Raw genomic sequence first — 23,446 nt, 5'->3', positions numbered from 1 at the left:
CATTTTCTTGGTGGACTATTTCTATTTGGGCTCTTTTGATTTAAGATTTTCTTTGCAAATATGGGCTTACTTAAATTGGTTAGAGCAGATGTGTTTCTCACTCTTTATCCGCGTTTGATTTCCCCTCTACATAATTTAGATCATATTAAAATAGAATATCACTTGTATAAAAAATATATATATATATATATTTTTAAGACTTTCTTTTTTCTTGGTAATCCTTTGTTTTGAGGCTCAATCTTCAATTGTATTAAAATATTAGTCCGTAAGTTTCTTTATTACAAAGCATGAGATGTAAGGTGAGATTGCGTTTCACATTTATCTTTAGTGTTCATTTTTTGTTTGCAAACTTTTCATTTAGTATATAATGGTAAAAAAAAAAAATACCATATGATGTGTAAGTGTGCAAGCACATATGATCAAAATACCCCTCAATCATCTCATGAGAGATCTTGTGGTCCACAAATCACAACAAAGGGAAAAAAATGTAAAGTTTTTGGCCGACAGAAAAGAATAGTTTAAATGTACATTGCATTTTGGTTTTTTCTTTCGATTTAAGGAAGCTGAATTAACCAAACCCTTGTTAGGAATGTGAGACTACTTAGGTTTTTTTTGCATATGTCCCGAAATACTTCTTAGGGTTTTTTTGCCCTATGAACCAGTTATCTATGATAAATATTGAATATAAAAAAAAACTATGATAAAATGATTTATGGTTTTTGATCAGAAATAACTATTTGATTGAGCATCAAAGAATGAATTATTCTTTTTGTTGGCCGGTAACTTTTTGTAGGCCAAATAAATAAAAAGGGGTTGTTTGCAAATAATAATAATAATAATAATAAAAAGGGTGGTTGGTCTAAGAAGCTTTGTTTTGGGCTTCGACTTTTGTAGATCAACCGTGACTTGCGATGGGGATGGGCTGACAGCCTGACACGGGTGCGGAGACAATGGAGTCATGGTTCATGGCTGCATGGATTGCTCTGTCTTCTTTTGTTTTTCTTCTTCCTTTAATATTGTAATTTTCGAAAACGTATGGTGCATGGGCCTTGTCGTCACCAAGTGATATTATTCATATGTAGTAGAGAGTCGTATGGTGTTTCTATATGCATGTCTTTTGCATAAGAGCAATCGATCTTCACCAATGCAGACAAGTAATTTAATATGAAAACATGACGTAGAATTTGGTAGGTTGATGTAAGTGAGATTCACAATGCATCCACTGGTATAAACAGCGGAAATCGTCTACGCACATTGTCCTTAGCATTTTTCTGTGTTCAACAGAAGTCAAAAGCATTTTTCTCTAGGCAGATGAATTTTATGGGAAAAATGCGTGATGTGAGACATTGGGACAGATTGTAATCAGGAATAAGATTATAGTAGTATAGCCCAAATTCAGACAAGAACCTTGACACAGTATACAAAGATAATGGCAAAGAACCAACTTATTTGATTGCTTGAATGGCTGTCTTTATCCCTCCCCACAATCTCTTATGGAAATTTTTTGGTAGGATGCAAGGAATACAGAGACATTGGGACCTTATATCAAAGGTAACATTGAACATTTACAACAAGAACTCGTATCTTCCTACAACATGTCATCTCTCGCTTACAGACTCAAATGAAACACCGACACGGTGGGCAGGTAAAGAATACAGAGAAAAAAATGTGTTCTTACACGGGAACCGGTGTGGCTTCGTCGAGAGCGAGTACACCAGGAAGTTGTTTACCTTCCAACAACTCCAAACTAGCACCACCACCAGTCGATATGTGGCTCATCACACTAGCAACTCCTACTTTCTCCACGGCAGCAACAGAATCTCCACCTCCAATGATTGTTGTCACTCCCTTCCCACTAAGTTCTGCAAGCTTCTTTGCAACAGACTGCAAGCAAGAGGTATAACTTAATTACCATCCGCATATCCATATTCCAAAGAGAGTAATTATAACAAGCAAGAAGCTAAAGGCTTCCCTTGCACAACTCTACTAGATGGTCAAATACATCAAACTAACTTAGGTAAATGGTGCTAACTGGTATGGAACACTTCAAGAAATTAAACTTAATCCTTTTGTTTCCAATGTACAGTTCATTGTGTACATAAAAGCAAAAAAGTAGGTTAATCAGGGAACTAGGGCAGCCCAGACTTAAGTTAGATTGTACACAAATAAATACAAGAACAATCTATCTCGTCTCTAAAGGATTTACTTCCATACAAGATATGCCTGATCCACACAGTATGCATTAGTAAGAAGAACATATATAGGAATTGCAGACATCAATTCTAAACAGGTTTATGAACAAACGTGAATACCAGCAAAAAGACCCTTGCATACCTCTGTTCCTTCTGCAAACTTGTCAAACTCAAATACTCCCATTGGTCCGTTCCAGATGATGGTTTGAGTGGTATCCAGTGCCTCATTGAATGTCTTAATAGAGTCTGGACCAATATCCAGTCCCATCCACCCATCAGGGATGCTTGAAGCTGGAACAATCTGCGAGGACAAAACCAATTCTTCATTCCTTTCTCATGAAGTGCTGATCAAAGTTAATAAAATATCAACACATTACTACTATTGGTGGAATCATTTGGATTAAAGTCGACATCAGTTTCAATCAACTAGCTTCCAGCAGGGAGATAGAGCATTGAATGTTATGTTGTGAATCTGAAGAATAAAATTGTTAAAGGTCAGCCAAGAAAGTAAACCTTGCTGTTTGCATCAGGAGCAAACTTGTCTGCAATTACGACATCAGTGGGTAACAAAAGAGACACTCCCTTTGCCTTGGCCTTTGCAATGAGTGATGTAGCAAGTTCTAGTTTGTCTTCTTCTACCAGAGACGAACCGACTGAGAGACCCTGTGCCTTGTAAAATGTGAAAATCATTCCGCCACCAAGAAGTAAGATATCAACCTTCTCTAGAAGTGACTCAATCACCCCAATCTTGGATGAGACCTTTGAACCACCAACAATGGCTGCAAATGGTCTTTTTGGACTTGATACTGCCCCAACAAGATAGTCGAGTTCCTAAGAAGAATAAATAAGAGTGAATAAAACTTAAACCAGATATTCGCACCACAGGGAGTGACCAATGCTTGATGATTTTTAATAAGATTATACTTTCATAATCTTTTAAAAGTAAATACAAATTGAAAATCAGTTCAAACAGAGATATCTTAGCAATTTCTACTGTGCAAAACATCTGCAGGAATGGCAATGCAGTCCAATTACCCATGCCAACTTGAGTTGCACACTTGAATCTAAATACACCATTAGCTGGAATAGGTTATAACTTATAATCAAAGGCTTCAAACTATGAAATAAGTATTCCTTTAAGGATTAAAAAAGCACTGCAGAATAACTGAAGGTTACTGCTACAGCAGAAATGAAAATGGGAACCCTCACCTTCTGCAAAAGGAAACCAGCTACAGATGGCCTCAAGAATTTTGTGACCCCCTCAGTTGAGGCGTGAGCTCTATGGGCAGTACCGAATGCATCATTGACATAAAGATCTGCTAAGGAGGCAAGCTTCTTTGCATGCTCAGGATCATTCTTCTCTTCCTCCTTGTAAAACCTCACATTTTCAAGAAGAAGAACACTGCCATCAGGAAGTGAAGCCACCAACTTTTCTACTTCTGGACCAATGGAGTCCTCAGCCTTCACAACCTGTTTCAGTTATGATATGCAAATATCAGTAGAAGTAGTCAAAATCAGTTTCAATATCCACTCATCATCACTGCCATTTTGATTTGTCTTCTTATTCCCAATTTACTCCTGAATCAAAATGTCTACCTGAATCCCAAGAAGTTCAGATAGCCGAGGTACAAGAGGTGCCAAGCTAAATTTTGGGGTCACACCTTTTGGTCGTCCCTGAAATTAAATGCACATTGATTCAGCTTGTATCACATACCAGCCTATAATTTACTTAAGCAGGTGAGCATAGTAGCAGCTAACCGAAGTCAAACCAATTTAAGGAAAAGATTTCCAAATCATCATTATGACATATTGAAAGCAAAAGCTATCGCAGTTATATATTTTAGACCCAACTAAAACAAAGAGACTGACAAATTCACAAGTGCATAGGACCAATTAAATTCTCCAAAACTCGAATCTTTCATTTATTCACATGACAAATGGCTAGAGAGATTGATAATATTCTCAATCAACGTGATGAAAGAAAGCATACATTGTAACAGGTCCAAAGAAAAGTATCAAATTTGAATACGTATCAACTGTAGAAACTAAAAGAACCACTGCGACCAAAATCAACACAATGATAAACTCAGAATAACGTACAACCAATTCAATTCTCAAAAAAGCCACAGATACAAAGCTCATATACTTTAAAATGGACATAGCAGATGTCTACAAATATTGACTTCAGCCTCATTCCAAATCAATGAAAGGATAACAAAGAATACCCATTTCAGCAAGGTTGACAAAGAAACTATAAATAGCGACTGCTAATCATCAAAATCAGAGAAAACAAAGAAACCCAGTAACCAAAAACACATTATTTAAAGAATCCACATACCAAATGACTGGAAAGAATGACTTTAGCCCCTTTCTCAATCAAATGCTTAATGGTGGGAATAGCAGCGCGAATTCTAGTATCATCAGTGATGTTCTGGCTGTCATCCAAAGGCACATTCAAGTCAGCCCTGACAAACACCCTCTTCCCCTTCAAGTCAGCTGCTGATAGGTCTCCAACGCTCCTCTTCGCCATTGACACAACGCCTCTAACCGCTTTGCCGGAGCCAAAGGATCGAATTTTGGAAGCTACCTGAAGAGCGAAGAGGGGATCGGCTGCGGAGAAGCCGAGGCGGCGGAGAGTGGTGGGTTTGAGAGAAGAGGGTAAGGAGACATGGGAGAGAGAAGAGCGGGTGCGGGAGGTGGAGGCGGTGGTGGTTTGGAGGAGAGAGAAGGTGGTGGGTGTGGTGGCAGAAGCCATTGTTGTTGTTGGAGATGGTGTTCTAGTTTCAATGGTAAACAGAGAAGTTGACTGAGAGAAGAGAGTGTTAATGGGTGGTTGGTTTTGTGGATGTGAGGAGTGAGAAATGGAAGAGTTTGATTGGGGGAGATGTGGACGGGAAGAACAATGGGATTGATTGGGTATTGTGTGGGGGTCGTGGATTTCTCTTATCGTTGAGGAGAGGTTCAAGATGTTCGATGCTTTTGAGATTGAGAAAAAAGTGGCGAAGTGTGCTATTGAACTTATGATCACAGCAATAATATCACCAACAGCATCACAAGCACGGATGGGCCCTTCTTTGGTTGGACTTTTTGGATGCACACTCTTCAGTCTCTCCTGGTCTCCCCTCCTTCCTCGTCCTTCTTCTAATGTTGTATCCGCACTAAAAGCTTTCTTTTTTTACTTTTTTTCCAAAAAGAAATTGTGGTAAATTAGTGAAAGTATATTAAGAGGATTTTGCCACACACAGACACAGTCCTCTAGCTCATGTGGGTGACTTCCTACTCATTGGTGCTAGTTTTGAATGAAAAAGAAATGGAAAGGAATTTAGTTTCTAGAAAACCTGAAGTCTCAAATGGTGAACTCAATACCCAATACGTGTGTTATAGTTAATGAACTCGATATTTTTATCAGCATGTCACTTTGTGTATCAAATTGTACCCTCTCGTTTTTACCATTAACATGTAGCTAATATAGTTCTAAAAAAAAACATGTAGCTCATATAACCTTTAAGGAAAATGGTTATTCTACACTACCACAAAGATAGTACCCTAATATCAAATGTCATTCCAAACTTTGTTTCCAATATGTGTAAACAAATAATGGAATCCAATTAAGTTACTAACTTGATTTCATCTTATTCTCATTCCTATTACTTAGAATTCGAATCTAGGATCAGACTTAGGAGATTGAGATGCATGATTGAGATTCCAAGCTCAAGGTTTGTATTTGAAGTAAGAAGCTTGATGCTTAGAGTTGGAGACTTGCATTCAAGACTTGTTTGAAATGTGAAGATTGAAATCAAAATCCAAAGCTCGGGGATTATGATTGCTATTATTTAATTGTTATGGATCCGAGGGGTAGGATTTAGGATTTAAAGTTTAAAAGGGCTAGGCTCAAATTGATTTTGGTCAAATGGACATAGCCAATGAACCAGCTAGGCTCAAATTAGTTGTGATATGAACCAATGAACCAGCTGCTGCGTACCCAACTTCCAAAGCCAATGAAAAACCCAAACTAATAAACAAACTGCTCTCCAGCGGGCTGCCTCTCATGGCTTTTGCTTCGCCAAACCTCAAATCCATCCCTCACTTTCTCTCACCTCAGCCATTTTCCTCCCAATTTTCCTTTCTTTTCCTCCAAACACCCCCACGTGCACCACAATCCTCCAAATTCCTTCACACCTCAAGGCGCCAAACCGTCCCAAGATCCGCTCTTCGAGAATGGAAAGAGTATGAGGAGGCAGTGAAGCGCAAGGACCTAGCTGGAGCTCTCAGGTTCCTGCAATCCATTGAGACCCAGCAAAACCCAATTGAGTTTGTTAATGGGTCCTTACCAGCTGACCCGACCCTTCCTCCACTCGGCGAGTTGGGGTTTGTTGGGCAGGAGAGGGATTGGGAGGTCCTGGACACGTGTCTGAATGCTGATAATATGAAGCTGGTGGGCAAAGCTTATGGCTTTCTCAAGGACAAGGGTTTCTTGCCCAGTTTTGGAAAGTTCAGGAACGTTGGTAATGTAACTTTGCTTATTTTGATATAAGGTTTCTTGGGTATTTGCATAATTTGCTTACCATTTGATCCTAATTGTTGCCCAACAATAATTGGCTGTTCATGAAGTTTGTTGATTTTGTCAGATGGAGTTTTGGTTGTCTTATTAGTGAAAAATTATGTATCCATCTGCCTGCATGGTATCATTATTATGTTAAATCTTAGGTCTTGATCAGCTCTGATATACACATTTTTAAGGCCCTCTTGGATGCATTTGAACTTTTGGGCTCATGCCATTATCTCATGCTGTTTTCTGTGTTTTTTTTTCTTTCAACCCTGCAGTTATGGAGGGAACGCGTGATGTTACACCAACAGTGTTGAAGACTTCAACTGGTTTAGAAGGTGTTTATTCCGATTGTTTAGAAGGTCTTTGACTTGGTTTTTCATGTGCATAACTAATTGTTAGAGATTTATACCTTTCTGCTCTTGTGGAAAATGTTCTGTATCTAATACTCTTTTCTGAGGCAAAATGCATGTCCTGACTCCATATGATCTAATACTCCATTTCTTACTTACTTTGTCCAGCAACGAAATTTGCTCCAAAAAAGTGGGGCCTTTCTGAAAGTTCTGCTCCCATTTTGATTGCCTTTCTTGGCGGGATATCTTTTCTTCTTTCTCAAGGCATCGATCTCAGGCCTAACCTTGCAGCAGTATTGGGGCTAGCATTTGCAGATTCTGTCTTTCTTGGTGGTAGTTGTTTAGCTCAAATCTCAAGTTATTGGCCCCCAAATAGACGTCGGATCCTCATTCATGAAGCAGGGCATCTGCTAATAGGTAAACACTCTTTTTTTCTGATCCATATTTTAGAGTTGAATGTTACAAATTTGGGCGATGCTGTGGTTTGGACCGAGGGCATGAACCATTCCTTAAATTCTTCTATAGGACTACATTTCTTTCTTCAACCACTAGACTCTACTAAAGCTACATCCTTGCAAGAGTGTAAACCCTGTGCTATTAACTGATTGCTGTTTTAAATTGCAGCTTATCTAATGGGTTGCCCAATTCGTGGGGTGATATTAGATCCAATTGTTGCAATGCAAATGGGCATTCAAGGGCAGGTAATTTCTTGCCTTCTATGTGCTTCATATGGGCATCACTTGGTTTTGTTTGTTGTTCACTGACCAATTTATTCATGCCATCATAATGTGTTTCAAACAATTACCATTCATGGAGATATCTTGATAAAATATGTCTATATATGTGTGTGTGTATCTGTATGTTGGTTTGGTTTGTTGGAACCTTATCTGTTAAAACTTTAATGGATTCTAAACCTATGTGAAGTTACTATTGGATGGATTTAAGATTTGAATGTGATTCTTGCTCTTTCTTTACTATATTGTATGGATGGTGGTAGGTCATAATGTAGCATCTTTACAGAGCAATCATATATATCTATTGCCATTTTTCATGTTGTCATCTATAATCTTCCACGCAGGGTTGCTTTAATTGACTTCATTGAATACTTTCCTTAAGTAGAATTAGCATAGGATGCCACTCAGGTTCAAGTACGTGTCTAATCTTATGAAAACTCAGAGGATAGTAACTAAATGATTAATTTAGTTCTTATGGGGGTTGTTCATTGTGCTCAGGTTCTTCGTCTTCTTAGAGAGACAGTCTCATATTCATTCTTTTGGGTTGCAATATTTAAAATCTTGACCTTGTTTTAGGATGATCATTCATTATTGATATGTAGTGATGCTATCAATTGACTTGTACTCCTTGATTCCATACATATAGCTTCATGGTAATGCAGTGCTGTTAGGATCAAAAGGAGAGCTCATATTACTCTACCATATTACAGGCAGGAACTCAATTTTGGGATGAGAAAATGGCCAATGACCTTGCTGAAGGACGACTTGATGGCTCTGCTTTTGACAGGTGGGTGTGCAATGAAATTGCAGCAAGAGAACAAAAACTCTCTATAGGGTGATGTATCTACCTTACCCTATTGAAGCAAATATGCTGAAACTGAACTGTAGATAGATTCTGTCTTAATCTTATGTGGGAATCTATTTCTGTCTGTATGTGTAGCTTTGATTGCTGAAAATTTTTGCAAAATGTTTTGCCCTTTGCTTTAGGTTGAATTTTATGCAAAATATCCCAGATTTCCTAAGTTCTAGCTTTAATTAGCTCTTCTGATGAAGTCTCGTGGAATTAAGAGTAATACCTCATGCCCAATATTTACTAATTTCTTCACATAATGTTCAGGTACTGCATGGTGCTTTTTGCAGGCATTGCTACTGAAGCTCTTGTTTATGGTGAGGCAGAGGGTGGAGAAAATGATGAAAATCTATTTAGGAGCATCTGTGTTCTTCTACAACCCCCATTGTCTGTTGCTGAGGTATCTCTATAACTTATCTTCTGTAGTTCTGTGATCTTCTTTCACTAAAAATACTAAAATTTTCAAACCTTTTCTTTTCATTGTTATCTTGAGAAGATGTCAAACCAAGCAAGATGGTCCCTTCTACAATCTTACAATTTGCTCAAATGGCATAAAAATGCACACCGAGCTGCAGTTGAAGCTTTAGGAAGTGGCAGTGGTCTTAGTGTTGTAATTAGGACTATTGAGGAAGCAATGTTAGCTAATAGGTGAACAGAAGTGCTTTACAAAATAATGACTCTTTACCCACATGTGTCTTGAGGTAATTTCTACTCACCTCCTATTTAGTTTAGTTTTAGTTTAGTTGTTTTGTGGTATTGATTCCTTGAATCAACATCTTTTATCTGTTTTGTACTTGACAGGATGGAAGCATAAGAGATTCAAAATATAACTGGTGTAAGAAAGGCCTGTTTCTGCACTGCAGTCATTGTCTTCCATCAATTGGCTATCCCCCATAAACAATTCGGGTCTACAACAGACAAGAAGAGTTGTCTTCCATCAAGTAGGTTGATCTTATAAGGAGGAAGATTCTCAGCTAAATGAAAACTCCTTAGAGAGAAATGACCCAATTCACTAGCTGGCTTGTTGCTGCATTACCTAAACACCAAGAATACAATATGCATGCTGAGGCCTAGAGATGAGAGAGCACAAGTAATTCAAGAATTCAAGACGGAAAGTACAGTTGAAGTGGTAGCTTGGCAAATTTGTAGGTGCTACACTGTCCAACACGGAAAGTACGGTTGCATTTCCTTCCACTTCCTTTCTTGTTTATATAACCTGGATAATCTGCTCGTGTGAACTGTGCTTCCTCAACCAGAAACAACCCAACCTCTTCTGCTAACTTCACTATGTTCCACTTACTGAAAGGATGGGTGGTCTTGTGAGTCACATGAACTTCTCCACTTTCTGTGAGCATTTCACGTGCACTGGTGAAGTACACCTTGACCAAATCCTGATGCAACCTGAAAAATACATCAGTCAAAAGAGACATTACCATCATCCTTCTTCTTGTCTACCATATTATGATCCATGTAGCATATTAGTCTTTATTTAAACTTACTTAATTTGGATCTTGTTATGTTCCATCAAGATGAAACCTGCATGAGGAAAATTGAAGACAATGCGATCGAATCGTCTATTCGTTAGCTTGGGGTGTTGGCTCATGGTATGAACATCCACCTCATGCAACACCGTACATCCCTTGCCCTTTAGCTCATTCAAAGTGCTCATTACATTTGAATACTTTTGCATTAAAGACTCTGCGGTTAAGGTGTAAATGAATTCAGTCAGGAAATTGACTTGTAGCAAGTGCAATAACGATGGTAGTCAATTTCTCCCTTGTTACCTTTGGAGTCGAAAGAAGTTGCAACCATCTTCACAGCAGAGCCAAATTCTTTGGCTAAGCAAGCAGCAAAGGAGAAATTGCCCTCACCCACTAAGAGTGTCTTCTGAGAGCTGCTATAGTGCATAATCGTTTTCTCTCCCATTTTAGATCTCTTGTTTTAAATTTTTTTCTTGACATCTACTTAAGAGTTGCAGGGTAGGGGGCCTAACCGTTTGATTAAGAGAGCACACATAGGGATTAACAAGAAAAAGTGTGTCATATTAACTCATTCATGATTTCCAAAGAATTACAAGTTTGAAGGCTTACATGCATGCGTCTTGGTAATTGTAAGGTCTCCTAGTTTTCTTTACCAGATCCGGTTCCTTCTCCTTGGATTTTCTCTTCTAAGATTGGACTTGGCTTTTACTGTGGGATGCCACCTCAATAAAATATAATCAAAGGGATAAAAGGATTAACACATATACTATTAAAAAGGAAAACACATAATAAAATATTTGAACAACCAGAATCTAATATCTTTATGTCTCCTCCTTCATAAATTAGAACCGACAAAGCCTAAATTTACAACGTCAACACTTAAATTTTCTCTAGTCGCATGGACATGACAAAATCATGGTTTACCTTTCTCTTCTCAGTCTAGAATTCAAAGAAGCTATTTTCCATTTGCTGCCCCTTTTTTTCCGTCTTCTATTTGTTTTCCTTTTAATTTCAGACCCAATTAATACCTTTCTTGCAGTCTCTCGTATTAAAAACAAGAAAGAGAATATCTGTGTTTTGAATCCAAAGCAATCACCGGGGGAATCACTTTTTCTCCTCTTATTCCAATCTTGGATGAAAGTATTTTTTTTCTTCTTAGGCTTGTTTGATAAGGAGGATCAGACTAGACTAGCAATCAAGGCATAATATGGACATTGTTGTCTAATTTCGAGGATGAATGAGGACTATTTATAAGAGGTTGATAACTAAAACTTATCCCTCATAATCCCTCAATTTTCAAAGGGATTAGGCAAATAAGTTTTAGTCATCAACTTTTTATAGGTAGTTCCCATTCACCTTCAAGTTAGGCAACATATCCATATTATGTTTGAATGCACATCAAATGTAAGCATTTTGCTCGTATAGTCTAGTCTAATCTAATCCTCCTTATCAAACAAACCCGAGTATAAGATGATAGATCTGCAAAAGCCAATTAATAAAAAAACAAAATGCGATTTTAATTTGTAGCGTAGAAGAAGAAACGAGAGCAATTGATTTTATCATGGCCATAGCGTCCATTTGAGTTTCTCGAATTGGGTTTGCCTATGATAAGAAGGAGATTTATTGTGGTCAGTAGAAGAAGAAGATAATAATTAGATTCTATTTATTAGCATAAGTGATTCTTATAGCCCTTGGATTATATTTTATTGTGGTGGCATCCTCACATTAAAAGTCAAGCAGGATTTAGTAGAGAAAATTCAAGCAAAGAATCTGGATCCTTCTTTCCCAGCCTGTCTATGTTTGAACATCTACCACTTCTAGCAATCTGTGCTATTCATGAGCACTAAATAATATTTACTTCATGTTGCCCTTGTTGGAAACCTATTAAGCCTCAATTCTTGTGAATCTGTGTGCCTCAATAGATGATGCATGTCTATCTCAGACCTGTCAAACGACGGATTAGATTTTGACCTGAATCCAATAAATATACGATACGACCCAATTTAAGATAAGATACTATTTAATTTTTATGTGTACGAATATTATATATGTGAGTAATTCGAGTTCTATATGCATTGAGAATGGACTTAAACAAATTAATTATTACAATACTATCAAAATTTGAAATAAAAAATAGATAAACAAAATAAAAGAAAGTTGTTACTAATGAGATTTTGATTCTCTCAAGTCTTAAAAAGAATCAGTTCGCTAGCTGCCATCTTGCTGTAACTAAAGCTCCTGTGTGTGTACCCTTGGATGCAGTAGGCATAGCTCAGGTGGCCTACCAATCCACTCAGTGAAAGGTCCAGGCTAAAATGGCAAAATCTAAAGAACCTAAACTCAAAACTGATAAAGAAACCAGCCCTTGTTTTGAAGAGGCTTCTAACAATTTTGATAACATGCATCTGAGGCAGAGTGTATTGAGGGGGAAGGGGGATTATGGAAGGTTCTATTCTTTATATCAGCTACATTTTGACAATAAGTCACTCTACATTTAGCTAATGCATGTACAGGGTAAAGTACCTTCTAAATTCAAGCTGAATTGAAACACCAATTAATTTCAAACATTTTTAGTGGAATAGGGTTTCAGATAGATGCTCAATCTCACATTGAGGGGGTTGACAAATTCGTAGTGATACATGGATCACGAAACCACCTCATAAGATGTTATCAGAGATTCAAGGATCAAGAAGCGGGACAAAAAGTGAGACATGTTAGTATTGTTCTAATCTGTACAAAGCACAAGATTAATCCAGCAATGGAAAGGTGAAGGCTTTCTGAATGAAGAAGGGCATGTCAACATTAGAAGAGGTATATAGCAACAGAGTACTTGACTGATATCATCCTGCATTTCACCACAAAGGGGCTCATCTTACAAGCTTGGAAAATGATTTAAAACTGAAATCCTATACACAGAGCTAGATACAGCCAAGTCATGATCTTATGCACAAGACATGACAATCAAAATAAAGCTGATGAGTTGAATGTTTGTCGAGTTTTAGGCATAGAAACAAGGGGACTCATGCTTGAATGAAAAACCCCATACCTATCAAACAAAAAAGATATCTGTTGATACTATTCCTCACCAGCAGTAGAGATCACTTTATATGCAAAATGGCCTGCAAGAAAAAAACAAGAGTAAGATATTTTGGAGCACTAAATCAAGTTAATGTTGAAGATGTAAAAGTGGAAGTTTAAAGTTTTCCATATGAGACTGGGATATTGGAGCACTTGGAAATTTCTTATGTGCTTATTTTCTTTCAACAAGTTAAGCAAGCACATGAGAAAATTCAAGTGATCTACCCCTTGAACTATAAGCCTTGCTATATTCAATAGCACCTGTATATTTTGGCATATTCCCAGTAACATTACTGTAAATAATGGGTACAGTCGTATGCCAGATTTCAAAATGATGCACATTTTCAAGTCATTTGCTCATTGTAGTATTAAAAATCACAACAAATTGAAATAAACAAAAACAAAATTCATATGCTGGGGCTTACCTTTCCATGCGAGGACCATTAATTCCAGAATAACCAGACCATGGACCCGAAGCAGTAATGCCAAGGTGGAAACAAGAAGGGCTAGAATGGTAGAACAGCTTGGCAAATTTGAAGGTGCTACACATTCCAACTGGAAAAGTTTGATCACACAGCCCATCTCCTCTCTTATTTTCATAACCTGGATAATCCCATAGTGAGAACGGTTCTTCAGCAACCAGATATAACCCAACCTCATGTGCTAACTCAACTACTTTCCATTCACTGAAAGGAAATGTTGTCTTGTGTGTCACATGAATTTCTCCTATCGCGGTCAGCAGTTCACGTGCATTTTTTAGGAATCCCCTGATCAAATCCTGATGAAACCTGCAAATGCATGAATTTAATTTAGAGTTCAAAATCCTCTGTTTACATTTTTGTGCTAGTGTTATGCTTATGCTCAAAACTACATTGTTTCAATTCTTCATTTAATTATCTTTCTAACATAAATCATAAACACTAAACCCCTTCCCCTAAAATAAACACATGATGAACACAAAATACCATAGAGAATATACCATGATCTTTAAAAGGGATGCATATATGGGTTTGTTTGAACTTACCAAATTTGGAACCTGTTGCGTTCAGAAGAAAGGGGACCAAGCAAGTAACCGGCATGAGGAAAATTATAGATTATGCGATCAAAGCGTAATCTAATCAGGAAAGGGTGTTGGCTCATGCTGTGGACATCCACCTCATGCAATACTATACATCCCCTTGCCTCTAATTCTTTCACATTGCTCAAAGCTTTTGAATACTTCAGCATAAGAGACTCTACAATTAGCACACAAAGGATTCAATAAGGAACCCTCTAATTTCTTTCTAAAATAAAATAAAAGATTGCATCTTTGGGCCCCTTTAACTATTACTTATCCATTAATGACTCTACAATTAGGATGCAAATGATTTCAATCAGGATTCAGAAACCCTCTAGTTTAAACAAAAAATTGATAGGACCCCTCTATCTATCATTTCACCATCGATGACTCTACAATCAGCATGCAAAGTATTTCAATCAGGAACCTTCTAGGTTGTTTCATTTGGAAGACAAAATCTTCGGTCCCCTCCATCTATTATTTCTTTTGAGTCATTACCAAAATGTAAATTCTAAAACCAAACACAGAGTCAAATTGCAGACAGAAAAAGTAACCAAATTTAGAGTAAAATTGGATGTTTTTATTTAAATTTCAAACTGGGTTGCTTGAAAACCAAGGAATTGGCCAGAAATAATGAGTTAAAAATGAAGTGCTTGGACGTTGACACAAGTCAATGATGATCTAAAATTACCTCTGGAGTCAAGAGAAGTCGCAACCAGGTTGACAGCCAAGCCAAAAGCTCTGGCTAAGCAAACAGAAAAAGAGAAGTCTCCTTCTCCAACTAGGAGTATCCTCTGATAGCTGCTGTAATGCTTAATCTTCCTCTCAAAACTAAAAGCTTCCATTTGTGATTTGATTCTCTCTCGCTCTCCCACTAAGAGAATTCAGAAATCTTTTTTTCTCTTCCTGGGAAAGGAGAGTCAGAACTTGTTGATATTTCTTGGGTACTTACTGTGAACATTTTTTAGTTGGTATTTAACTCGCGCAACGCTTGCACTCTTCACGCCCGTTTGATTTGAGGAGCACATACACGCATTGGGAGGAAAAGTGTCTCTGTGTGTCACATCATATTAAACTAACATCTCCACTTATCACTTTTGGGCTAAACGTTAGTTCAGTGTTTTTCAAGCATCCTAATCATCTGTTTAGATTTTCTCTGTAATGATTTGGTTAATTTTTCTTCTTCACATGTCACACTATTAAAATTTCATTTAAGAGACTCTAATGTCGACACATCACACATAAAACCCAAATGGCTCACATAAAAATTTTCCTAAACCTAACGTGTGTTGCAGCTGTTTAGTCTCGCTTCCATTTTTTTTTTTCATTTCTTTTCAGTTTCTCTCTTTCTTCCAAAGACACCATTATCTTCTCCACGTCTCTACCTTGATCACGTTCTTTAATGTTTGGATTGTAAGACGAACATGATAATCTTCCAGTGAGAGACTAAAGCATTTGAATGTCTGAATTAAAAAGTAAATTGGAATTTTTTATTTTAAGGATGATGTGTCCAATTTAAACCCCTTAGATTAAATTTTAATGAGGTGTCACGTGAAGAACAATAGTAGCACTCAAAATCTAAATTGGAAATAGTTTAATTATTTAATTAAATGATTGTCATTTTCATTTTTTTTGAAACATCATATTTGTTTATTTTGTTGCAATAACTACATACTTTAATGGTTTTTAATTTGTTTAATTTATTGTACGGATATTTATGAATAAAGAGTTGAAAAATATATGATTCGAACTGTTAAAATACAATATTTAGAATAATATTTGTTTATTTTGTTGGCAATAGCTACATATTTTAATGGTTTTTAATTTGTTTAATTTTTTTTGTAGACTTATTTATGAATAAAGAGTTGAAAAACATACAGTTTTTTTTTTGGGTCAAACTAAAAATATACAGGTTGAAATACAATATTTAGAAAGAGGCTCTTTTAAAGTTATATAGAAAGATAATTAATAGCAATGTAAAAGGAAGTAGTTTTGAAATTCAACAAAAAAAATCATGGTAATTATTTTCCAAATTTGCGACTTCTTTTAGACTTCCTTTACTCATATTATCAAACCAACTAAACAAGTGCAGCCTTACATTTTGGAAAAACGGAAATAAAATGTGCGTGCAGGTAGTGAATACTAAGCAAGGTCTAAAATATCGGAGATTTGGGAAATATCGGTGATTCAAAGACACGGAAATATTGATGAAAATATTGATATCAGTAGAATTGAATAAAAATCATGGAAATTGTAAGAAAAACTTGAAAATTTTGATTGAAACTTTAGAGGATGTTTATTTAGTCAATTATCTATTTGTTTTATCACAAAATATTGGAAGGAAATGCATTACATGGTGTGTTTGGCTGATTTAAGTTGATTATATAGCAAGTTGACAAACACTGTGAGTATAGAAAATATGTAGTAATTAATGAGAGAAGATTAAACATACCATATAATCATTCATTTATAATGATTTACTCAAATATTTTACACTTTATATATTGCATAGTAAGATACATGAATGACTTAGTACCACACAGAGTTCCTATGAGATTCAAAATTTTCATTGTCTTCATCATTTCTATGTGTAGAGTATGCATACTATGAAGAGTAGTCATTTGGATCTAAGATTGGTTGATGTTGCCCATAAACAAAATCATTTGAAGATTTGGTCTCAAATTCTTTCCATAAGCTGCTCAACTCCATCCCAAAAGGCATCGAATCCCTTTGTGTGTGCACATGCAACTGTGGTTTTTTTGGGAGTTTCACTAAAACACCCAAAATGCTTAAATTATGCACTATTTAAACATATAAACACACCCAAAACCCATCATTACACACACTCAAAATCCATTTATAAACACACCCAAAAAGTTGACTTTGGGGTTGATTTTGGGTGTGTTTCTATGTTTAAATAGTGCTTGGGTTTTTCTATAAATACATGTCTAGGATTGGGTTTATTTATAAATTTGTATTTTATTTTTTTGTCTTTTTTCATTCCATATACATATCCTAATATTTGTTATATTATCAATAATATTCTGATATTTTGTCCATATGTTGATGAAGAGAGAGTGAAATTCTCGGATATGAAATTTCCTCGATATTATCGCTGAAATTATCAATACTTACATGATAAGTGCATGGATAGATTTCAAAATATTCTCCTCCCAAAAAAAGACAATATCCTCTATATTCGTGGATATTATGCCGACAAAGGAAACTAGGGGTGGGCATTGGAATCGAAGAATCAATCAACCAAACCAAACTGGACTGGAAAAAATCGAAAAAAATCGTGTTGACCAAAAAGTCAAACCGAATCCCGTTTTGGTTCTATACGTTAACAAACCGGATCGGGCCGAACCGAACCGGCTAAATTAAAAAATATATAATTGTAATATTTATTTATATCCAATGCTATATTTTTAATCTTATAACTAATATTTACCTAAGTTCAATTTCAAAACATCTCTCTTTTCTAGCCTTAATATTTCTTTTTGCATGAAATTGAATAATTTGTTAATTTTCAAGCCAACAAAATAAAATTTCAATTGAAATTTGTATAAAAAAATAATTTGAAATAATAATAATAATAATAATTCGGTTCCAAATCAAACCAGACCGGAATTGGACCGAAATAGGTTCAACTTGAATCGGATAGTTTTATAAATTTTTTTGTTAAAACCAGACCAAACCAAACTAAGTAAATAGTACTGGATTCCCCTCCTTTTAAAGTAAGAATCGATCCAAACCAAATCGTGCCCAATCCTAAAGGAAACCTCGCGTAAATGAATATTTTGTGGAAACGGTTTGTATTTCCAAAATGAAGGCAAATTACTTTGTCAAATCTCGTGCTGCAACTTTGCCTCCTTATAAAGTTAAAAAGCAAATGGACAATACTAGGTTGCACCATCTACTATCTCAAGATAATGACATGACAATTAATAAAGTGTTTTCTTTAGGGCATTTGCCTCAGCCCAAATGTTTTCTTCCTTTCTAAGCTATCTAAATAAGTGCAAGACATCTACAATGTCAGCTGACCATAAACTAATGCTCAAAGCACTAGGGTGGAAACTAGAAGCAGCACAAGGGTGCCACTAGTTGGAGATGCTATTACATTTTATAAAATAGGGATGATAATTTTGTAACATCCCACATCGACCAACGGAGAGGGGGTGATGTGCCTTATATGTGCATACCCGCCTCCATCTAGCATGAGACCTTTTAGGAGCTCACTGGCTTTGGAGTCATAGGAACTCTGAAACTAAGCGAGTTGGGGGCTAGAGCAATCCCATGATGGGTGACCCACTAGGAAGTTGCTCGTGAGCTCCCAGAAACAAAACAATGAGGGCAGAGAGGGAGGCCCAAAGCGGACAATATCATGCGACTGCGGAGCCGATCCCGGGATGTGACAAATTTTCTCTCGTGTAAGAGTCTTTGTGGATTTCGATCCTAATGGGTCAGGTTTGAAAGATAAAAAATAGGTATGGAGATGGGTTCGGGGAATTTTTCAAGTATGGTGTTTGGGGAGAGGCTGGGATGACATTCTGATCCTTGACCCCCTTCCCATTTAGAATATATAAAATTTATTTTTCATAAATATTAGTAAGATGTGTGATGGTGATGCTAACTCTATAATGATCATGTCTTTGAAATGTAGTTTTGACATGTATTATTATTTTTTAATAGACTAGAATTTTCGTTAATAGTGTTCTTTTTGTGTACAACAAACTAGCTTTTTATTTTTTTTTTTTTTGGGTAATGGGTAAGGTCGGGAAACCCATTCCCCAACGAAGCTGGATGGGGAATCCCAATACCCACCCCGATTCGACCTATTGCCATCCCCAGTGTGGAGGCAGTGGTGCCTTGAAGTTGAACATAGTGTTTTTATTTAGTGAATCTTCAAATCGTTATAATTGACGCTCCAAAGTTTAGGCGTTATTTGCCCATATATATAATCTTTTAAACCAAATGGTCCACCGAGCAATGCTTTGGGCTTTGTTACGGGTGTGTTTTTAATTTTTAATTGTTAAATTTGTTACAGGAGCACCAATGAAGAGAGAGACACTCACATGCAAAGGGAGAGAAACTTTCTTGCTATCTCCATTACAAAAAAGGTTTTTTTTTTTTTTTTCCAATGGAGGACATCACTTTCTATAATTTATTATTATTTTATTTATGCCTTTCTCTTTTTTCAATTAAATACAAGACACATTTGACGGAAGGAAAAAGTGTACGTCAGACTCACATGTATGAGCAGAGCCGGTTCATTAGATATGGAGGCCCTGTGCGAAGAAAGCTGATGTGGCCCTATATGTATAAGTTAAACAACAATTTTTCAAATTTTCAAATTCATAAATTATAAATTAAACCGAAATATGTGGCATCAATTACATTAGGACCCACAAATAGAATCAAGATCATCCTTCATCTATTTTCACATACTCACATCCATTCAATTTTCTTTTACATACAAAAAAACTGCACATACCCACAAATATAATATAATATTGAGCTTTTAAAAACATTTGTAAGCCTCTAAATTTTGAGGGCCCTATGCGGTTGCACAGTTCACACATGTCATAGGCCGACTCTGTGTATGAGAGAGTTGGTCAACAATGTATAAATAAATGTGGTATATGTTAAATTGCCATGTAAGCCATCAAATTTCAATTAGTTATTTTACATTTGACATTTCCCTTAGACATGCATTAATAATGATATGGAGATCTCAATTTCTTGTTCTTTTTTATGGGTCGAGATGGAGATCTCAAATTCTTGTGGCCAGGCTTTGGCTTCTTCCTCTCCAAGCTTTCTAAATAAGTGCAAGCCATATCTACTATGTCAGCTGACCATAAACTAATGCACAAAGCACCGGGGTGGAAACTGGCAGCAGAGCGCTTGGCAAATATGAAGGTGCTTGACATTCCAACAGGAAAAGTTTCATCACACATCCCAACTCCTCTTCTATTTTCATAACCTGGATAATCCCACAGTGAGAACTGTTCTTCATCAACCAGACGTAACCCAACCTCTTGTGCTAACTCCACTATTTTCCATTCATTGAAAGGAAATGTTGTCTTGTGTGTTACATGAATCTCTCCTACCACGGTCAGCATTTCGTGTGCATTCTTGAAGAATCGCCTCACCAAATCCTGATGAAACCTGAAAATGCATGAATTTAATTTAGAATTCAAAATCCTCTGTTCACATTTTTGTGCTTGTGTTCGCTGCTTATGCTCAATTCTTCATTTAATGCATGCATATATGGGTTTGTGTGAACTTACCAAATTTGGAACCGTTCAGAAGAAAAGGGACCGTGCACGTAACCAGCGTGAGGAAAATTATAGATTATGCGATCAAAGCGTAAACCAATCAACAAAGGGTGTTGGCTCATTCTGTTGACATCTACCTTATGCAATACTATGCATCCCCTGGCCTCTAATTCCTCCACATTGTTTATAGCTTCTGAATACTTCAGCATCAAATACTCTACAGTTAGCATGCAAAGGATTCAATCAGGATTCAGAAAACCCTCTCGTTTAAACAAAAAGATTGCATCTTAGGATCCCTCTATCTATCATTTCACCATCTATGATCTACAATCAGCATGCAAACTATTTCAATCAAGAACCTTCCAGGTTTTTTTATTTTCTTTTGGAAAGACAAAATCTTTGGTCCCCTCTATCTATTATTTCATCTGGGTCATTACCAAAATGTAAATTCTAAAACCAGACACAGACCTAAATTGCAGACAGAAAAAGGAACCAAGGAATTGGCTTGCTTGAAACCAAGGAATTGGCCAGAAATAATGAGTAAAAATTGAAGTACTTGGACGTTGACACAAGTCAATGGTGATAAAAAAATTACCTCTGGAGTCAAGAGAAGTCGCAACCATGTTGATAGCCAAGCCAAAAGCTCTGGCTAAGCAAACAGAAAAAGAGAAGTCACCTTCTCCCACTAAGAGTATCTTATGATAGCTGCTGTAATGCTTAATCTTTCTCTCAGAGCTAAACACTTCCATTCTGATTTGATTCTCTATTCTTCTTCAACTTTCCCAGAATTCCTTGACCTGCTATTATTCTTCTCTTTGGGGACTTAAAACCGTGGGGACAGAATACTCGTCGAACGCTTCACAGCATCTTAGCCCTCGCCCTTTTGATTTGAAAGCCTGTCAAATTAAAACAACATCTCTGCTTTATCATTTTAGGCTAAACTTTAAACTTTGGTAGTTTAAAGCTATATAAAACGATAATTCAACAAACAAAAAGGATGTAATTTTGAACATGAAAGGAAAAAAAAGTGGAAAGAGTTAGTGCATGAAAGGAATCTGTTCGTTTCACACAATGATGTAGTAGTTGTCGGGTTTGCAAAAACTGATTTGCATTTTGAATTTTGATTTGGAAGACTAAAAGAAGTCAAGAGTGCATCTGTTTGTATTGAAAATTCTGGTCGGATTGATCGCTTCAGGTTTGTATTCATACGGTCCTTGTTTTCATTGAGAACGTTGAAGTAAATGTCTCTATCGTTCTACTTAACTTTTATTTTAAGTCTATGTATACTTTACTTTTATCTGAAGTCAAGGTATACTTTACTTTTATTTAGTGAAAGGGAGAACTCTTGTAAATCATGTTCAATCTCCTACTTCATTCGATGGAAATCCCCTCAAGGGCAACCACGTAAATGAATGGTGTGTGGAATCAATTTGTACGAAGGCAAATTTACCTTCGTCCAAACCCTTTGAGACAATTTTGTCTTTTTGAAAATTTAAAAGCAGCCAATGGGGTTGTACTGCAGTGGTCAAGCGGTCCCCTTCCACATCCCCCCATGTGGCACCCAGGTTCGAAACCATAGCCATAAACTAATGCTTTGGCATCTTCCTTTCTAAGCTCTCTACATAAGTGCAAGCCATATCTACAATATCAGCTGACCATAAACTAATGCTCGAAGTACCAGGGTGGAATCTGGAAGCAGCATACCTTTGAGCAGAAGTAAAAAGGTAATTTTTCAGGATTGTTATGTAAATATTAGAAGCAAATACATTAATGAGGTAACTTTAATGTCCAAGTATATATCTTATAATATGGATTTTCGTAATTTTTGTTTTGAATGATAAGTTTTGTTGCTGCAAGTGCAAGAGTACAACAACATAACTCCAAATAAAGATATTGTATTGTACATTGAATTGAGACAAATCAAGGACCAAGAACATTCTTGGTTGGTGATGAGTTCCAAATTAAATTCTTGATAATTTGGTTAACTTTCTTTTTCGTTTTACTTTTTTATAATTATTTTTAGTTATAGTGAACTAACGAAAATACTCTTACACTCAACGGAAATTTTAACGGAGTTAGACGTAGGTGGTGAATTGCAACACTCCACAAAGTTCAAGTGGTCAAAATAAAAATAAAAATTCAGGTGGTATTAACGCAATGCTGAAAAGTTCAGGTGGGATTTATATAAAATTCCCGAAACTAAATAAATAACTTACAGAACAAGAAACAAAATAATGTACCATGATGCTGAGACATGTCAATGTTGATCTAAATACCTTTGGAGTCAAGAGAAGTTGCAACCATGTTCCTAGCAGAGCCAAATTGTCTGGCTAAGCAAAGAGCAAAAGAGAAGAAGTCTCCTTCTCCAACTAAGAGTATCTTCTGAAAGCTGCTGTAGTGCTTGGACTATTGAATATCTTGCAGGTCAGGGAAAACTGTTAACCTCCCAATTTGATCTTAAAAGCATATAAAAAACTCCAGTACGTGTGCAAGTTGGTAATTGAAAGGTTTCCTATTTTAATGTTCTTTCTAAGTCCGGTCATGTTCCATTTCCATGTTGTGTTATTTAATAAATTTGGGACTTGCTGGAAAACCAGTAATGTTTCAACTCTACTGATGCATTAAACAGAAAACAATTCGGCTTACGAAATTCACTTGCTTAAACATTGCAGGGTTCAAAATCACAACAAACTTCAAATAAACTAAAACAAAGCATGATGTGGCCTAGAGCATCAACCATGCACTACTAGTACTCTCCAACCACCAAGGAGGAAACTGGAAGCAGTACGAATGATACTCGGAAAATTTGAAGGTGCTAGACTTTTCAACAGGAAAAGTTTGGTCGCATATCCCAGCCCCTCTCTTATTCTGATAACC

At 36.5% G+C, this 23,446-nt stretch overlaps 5 protein-coding genes across 6 annotated transcripts; 1 reads left to right on the top strand and 4 right to left on the bottom strand.

Moving 5' to 3' along the window:
• Positions 1–1,427: 1,427 nt before the first annotated feature.
• Positions 1,428–5,300, bottom strand: LOC103325725 (phosphoglycerate kinase, chloroplastic). The gene is made up of 6 exons (XM_008227908.2): positions 4,531–5,300; positions 3,789–3,866; positions 3,402–3,662; positions 2,706–3,023; positions 2,335–2,493; positions 1,428–1,884 (listed from the first exon to the last, which is right to left on the bottom strand). The coding sequence occupies exons 1-6, from the start codon at positions 4,945–4,947 to the stop codon at positions 1,675–1,677; spliced, it is 1,443 nt and encodes a 480-aa protein (XP_008226130.1). The 5' UTR covers positions 4,948–5,300; the 3' UTR covers positions 1,428–1,674.
• An 838-nt stretch (positions 5,301–6,138) lies between these two features.
• Positions 6,139–10,187, top strand: LOC103325727 (ATP-dependent zinc metalloprotease). Its single transcript, XM_008227910.2, has 8 exons — positions 6,139–6,697; positions 7,017–7,076; positions 7,260–7,508; positions 7,716–7,792; positions 8,536–8,612; positions 8,943–9,075; positions 9,172–9,376; positions 9,477–10,187. The coding sequence occupies exons 1-7, from the start codon at positions 6,241–6,243 to the stop codon at positions 9,325–9,327; spliced, it is 1,209 nt and encodes a 402-aa protein (XP_008226132.2). The 5' UTR covers positions 6,139–6,240; the 3' UTR covers positions 9,328–9,376; positions 9,477–10,187.
• On the bottom strand, positions 9,779–10,611 carry LOC103325793 (uncharacterized protein At4g26485-like). The gene is made up of 3 exons (XM_008227973.3): positions 10,460–10,611; positions 10,175–10,373; positions 9,779–10,076 (listed from the first exon to the last, which is right to left on the bottom strand). The coding sequence occupies exons 1-3, from the start codon at positions 10,599–10,601 to the stop codon at positions 9,779–9,781; spliced, it is 639 nt and encodes a 212-aa protein (XP_008226195.2). The 5' UTR covers positions 10,602–10,611.
• Positions 10,612–12,938: 2,327 nt separating this feature from the next.
• Positions 12,939–15,269, bottom strand: LOC148918678 (uncharacterized protein At4g26485-like). Of its 2 annotated transcripts, XR_016125408.1 has the most exons (5): positions 14,983–15,269; positions 14,259–14,469; positions 13,660–14,022; positions 13,203–13,275; positions 12,939–13,001 (listed from the first exon to the last, which is right to left on the bottom strand). XR_016125408.1 is itself a non-coding variant. In XM_089048925.1 (4 exons), the coding sequence occupies exons 1-4, from the start codon at positions 15,134–15,136 to the stop codon at positions 13,260–13,262; spliced, it is 744 nt and encodes a 247-aa protein (XP_088905051.1). In that variant the 5' UTR covers positions 15,137–15,269; the 3' UTR covers positions 13,027–13,259. The 2 variants fall into 2 exon arrangements, 1 of the variants encoding a protein (XP_088905051.1); XM_089048925.1 differs by lacking the exon at positions 12,939–13,001 and having other exon boundaries at positions 13,027–13,275.
• Positions 15,270–19,915: 4,646 nt separating this feature from the next.
• LOC107880824 (uncharacterized protein At4g26485-like) lies at positions 19,916–21,762 on the bottom strand. Its single transcript, XM_089049492.1, has 3 exons — positions 21,165–21,762; positions 20,582–20,786; positions 19,916–20,459 (listed from the first exon to the last, which is right to left on the bottom strand). Exons 1-3 carry the CDS (start codon positions 21,316–21,318, stop codon positions 20,006–20,008), a joined length of 813 nt encoding a protein of 270 aa, XP_088905618.1. The 5' UTR covers positions 21,319–21,762; the 3' UTR covers positions 19,916–20,005.
• Positions 21,763–23,446: the final 1,684 nt, after the last annotated feature.

The sequence above is a fragment of the Prunus mume genome, linkage group LG3 (genome assembly GCF_029339155.1).
Source record: "Prunus mume cultivar Tortuosa linkage group LG3, ASM2933915v1, whole genome shotgun sequence".
Taxonomy (NCBI): Eukaryota; Viridiplantae; Streptophyta; class Magnoliopsida; order Rosales; family Rosaceae; genus Prunus; species Prunus mume.
The sequence above is the reverse complement of the archived record's forward strand: the minus strand, read 5'-3'. Positions and strand labels throughout refer to the sequence as shown.

Excerpts from the sequence above, each read along its gene's own strand:
- LOC107880824 (XM_089049492.1), bottom strand. The coding sequence starts at position 21,318 with ATGGAAGTGTTTAGCTCTGAGAGAAAGATTAAGCATTACAGCAGCTAT. Across the intron at positions 20,787-21,164 it reads GACTTCTCTTGACTCCAGAG|AGTATTTGATGCTGAAGTAT; the intron begins GTAATTTTTTTA and ends TGCTAACTGTAG. Across the intron at positions 20,460-20,581 it reads TCTGAACGGTTCCAAATTTG|GTTTCATCAGGATTTGGTGA; the intron begins GTAAGTTCACAC and ends ATGCATTTTCAG.
- LOC103325727 (XM_008227910.2), top strand. The coding sequence starts at position 6,241 with ATGGCTTTTGCTTCGCCAAACCTCAAATCCATCCCTCACTTTCTCTCA. Across the intron at positions 7,509-7,715 it reads AGCAGGGCATCTGCTAATAG|CTTATCTAATGGGTTGCCCA; the intron begins GTAAACACTCTT and ends TTTAAATTGCAG. Across the intron at positions 9,076-9,171 it reads CCCCATTGTCTGTTGCTGAG|ATGTCAAACCAAGCAAGATG; the intron begins GTATCTCTATAA and ends TATCTTGAGAAG.
- LOC103325725 (XM_008227908.2), bottom strand. The coding sequence starts at position 4,947 with ATGGCTTCTGCCACCACACCCACCACCTTCTCTCTCCTCCAAACCACC. Across the intron at positions 3,867-4,530 it reads TCATTCTTTCCAGTCATTTG|GGACGACCAAAAGGTGTGAC; the intron begins GTATGTGGATTC and ends ATTTAATTTCAG. Across the intron at positions 3,024-3,401 it reads CTGGTTTCCTTTTGCAGAAG|GAACTCGACTATCTTGTTGG; the intron begins GTGAGGGTTCCC and ends TATTCTTCTTAG.
- LOC103325793 (XM_008227973.3), bottom strand. The coding sequence starts at position 10,601 with ATGGGAGAGAAAACGATTATGCACTATAGCAGCTCTCAGAAGACACTC. Across the intron at positions 10,374-10,459 it reads AACTTCTTTCGACTCCAAAG|AGTCTTTAATGCAAAAGTAT; the intron begins GTAACAAGGGAG and ends CCTTAACCGCAG. Across the intron at positions 10,077-10,174 it reads CATAACAAGATCCAAATTAA|GTTGCATCAGGATTTGGTCA; the intron begins GTAAGTTTAAAT and ends TGTATTTTTCAG.
- LOC148918678 (XM_089048925.1), bottom strand. The coding sequence starts at position 15,136 with ATGGAAGCTTTTAGTTTTGAGAGGAAGATTAAGCATTACAGCAGCTAT. Across the intron at positions 14,470-14,982 it reads GACTTCTCTTGACTCCAGAG|AGTCTCTTATGCTGAAGTAT; the intron begins GTAATTTTAGAT and ends TGCTAATTGTAG. Across the intron at positions 14,023-14,258 it reads CGCAACAGGTTCCAAATTTG|GTTTCATCAGGATTTGATCA; the intron begins GTAAGTTCAAAC and ends ATGCATTTGCAG.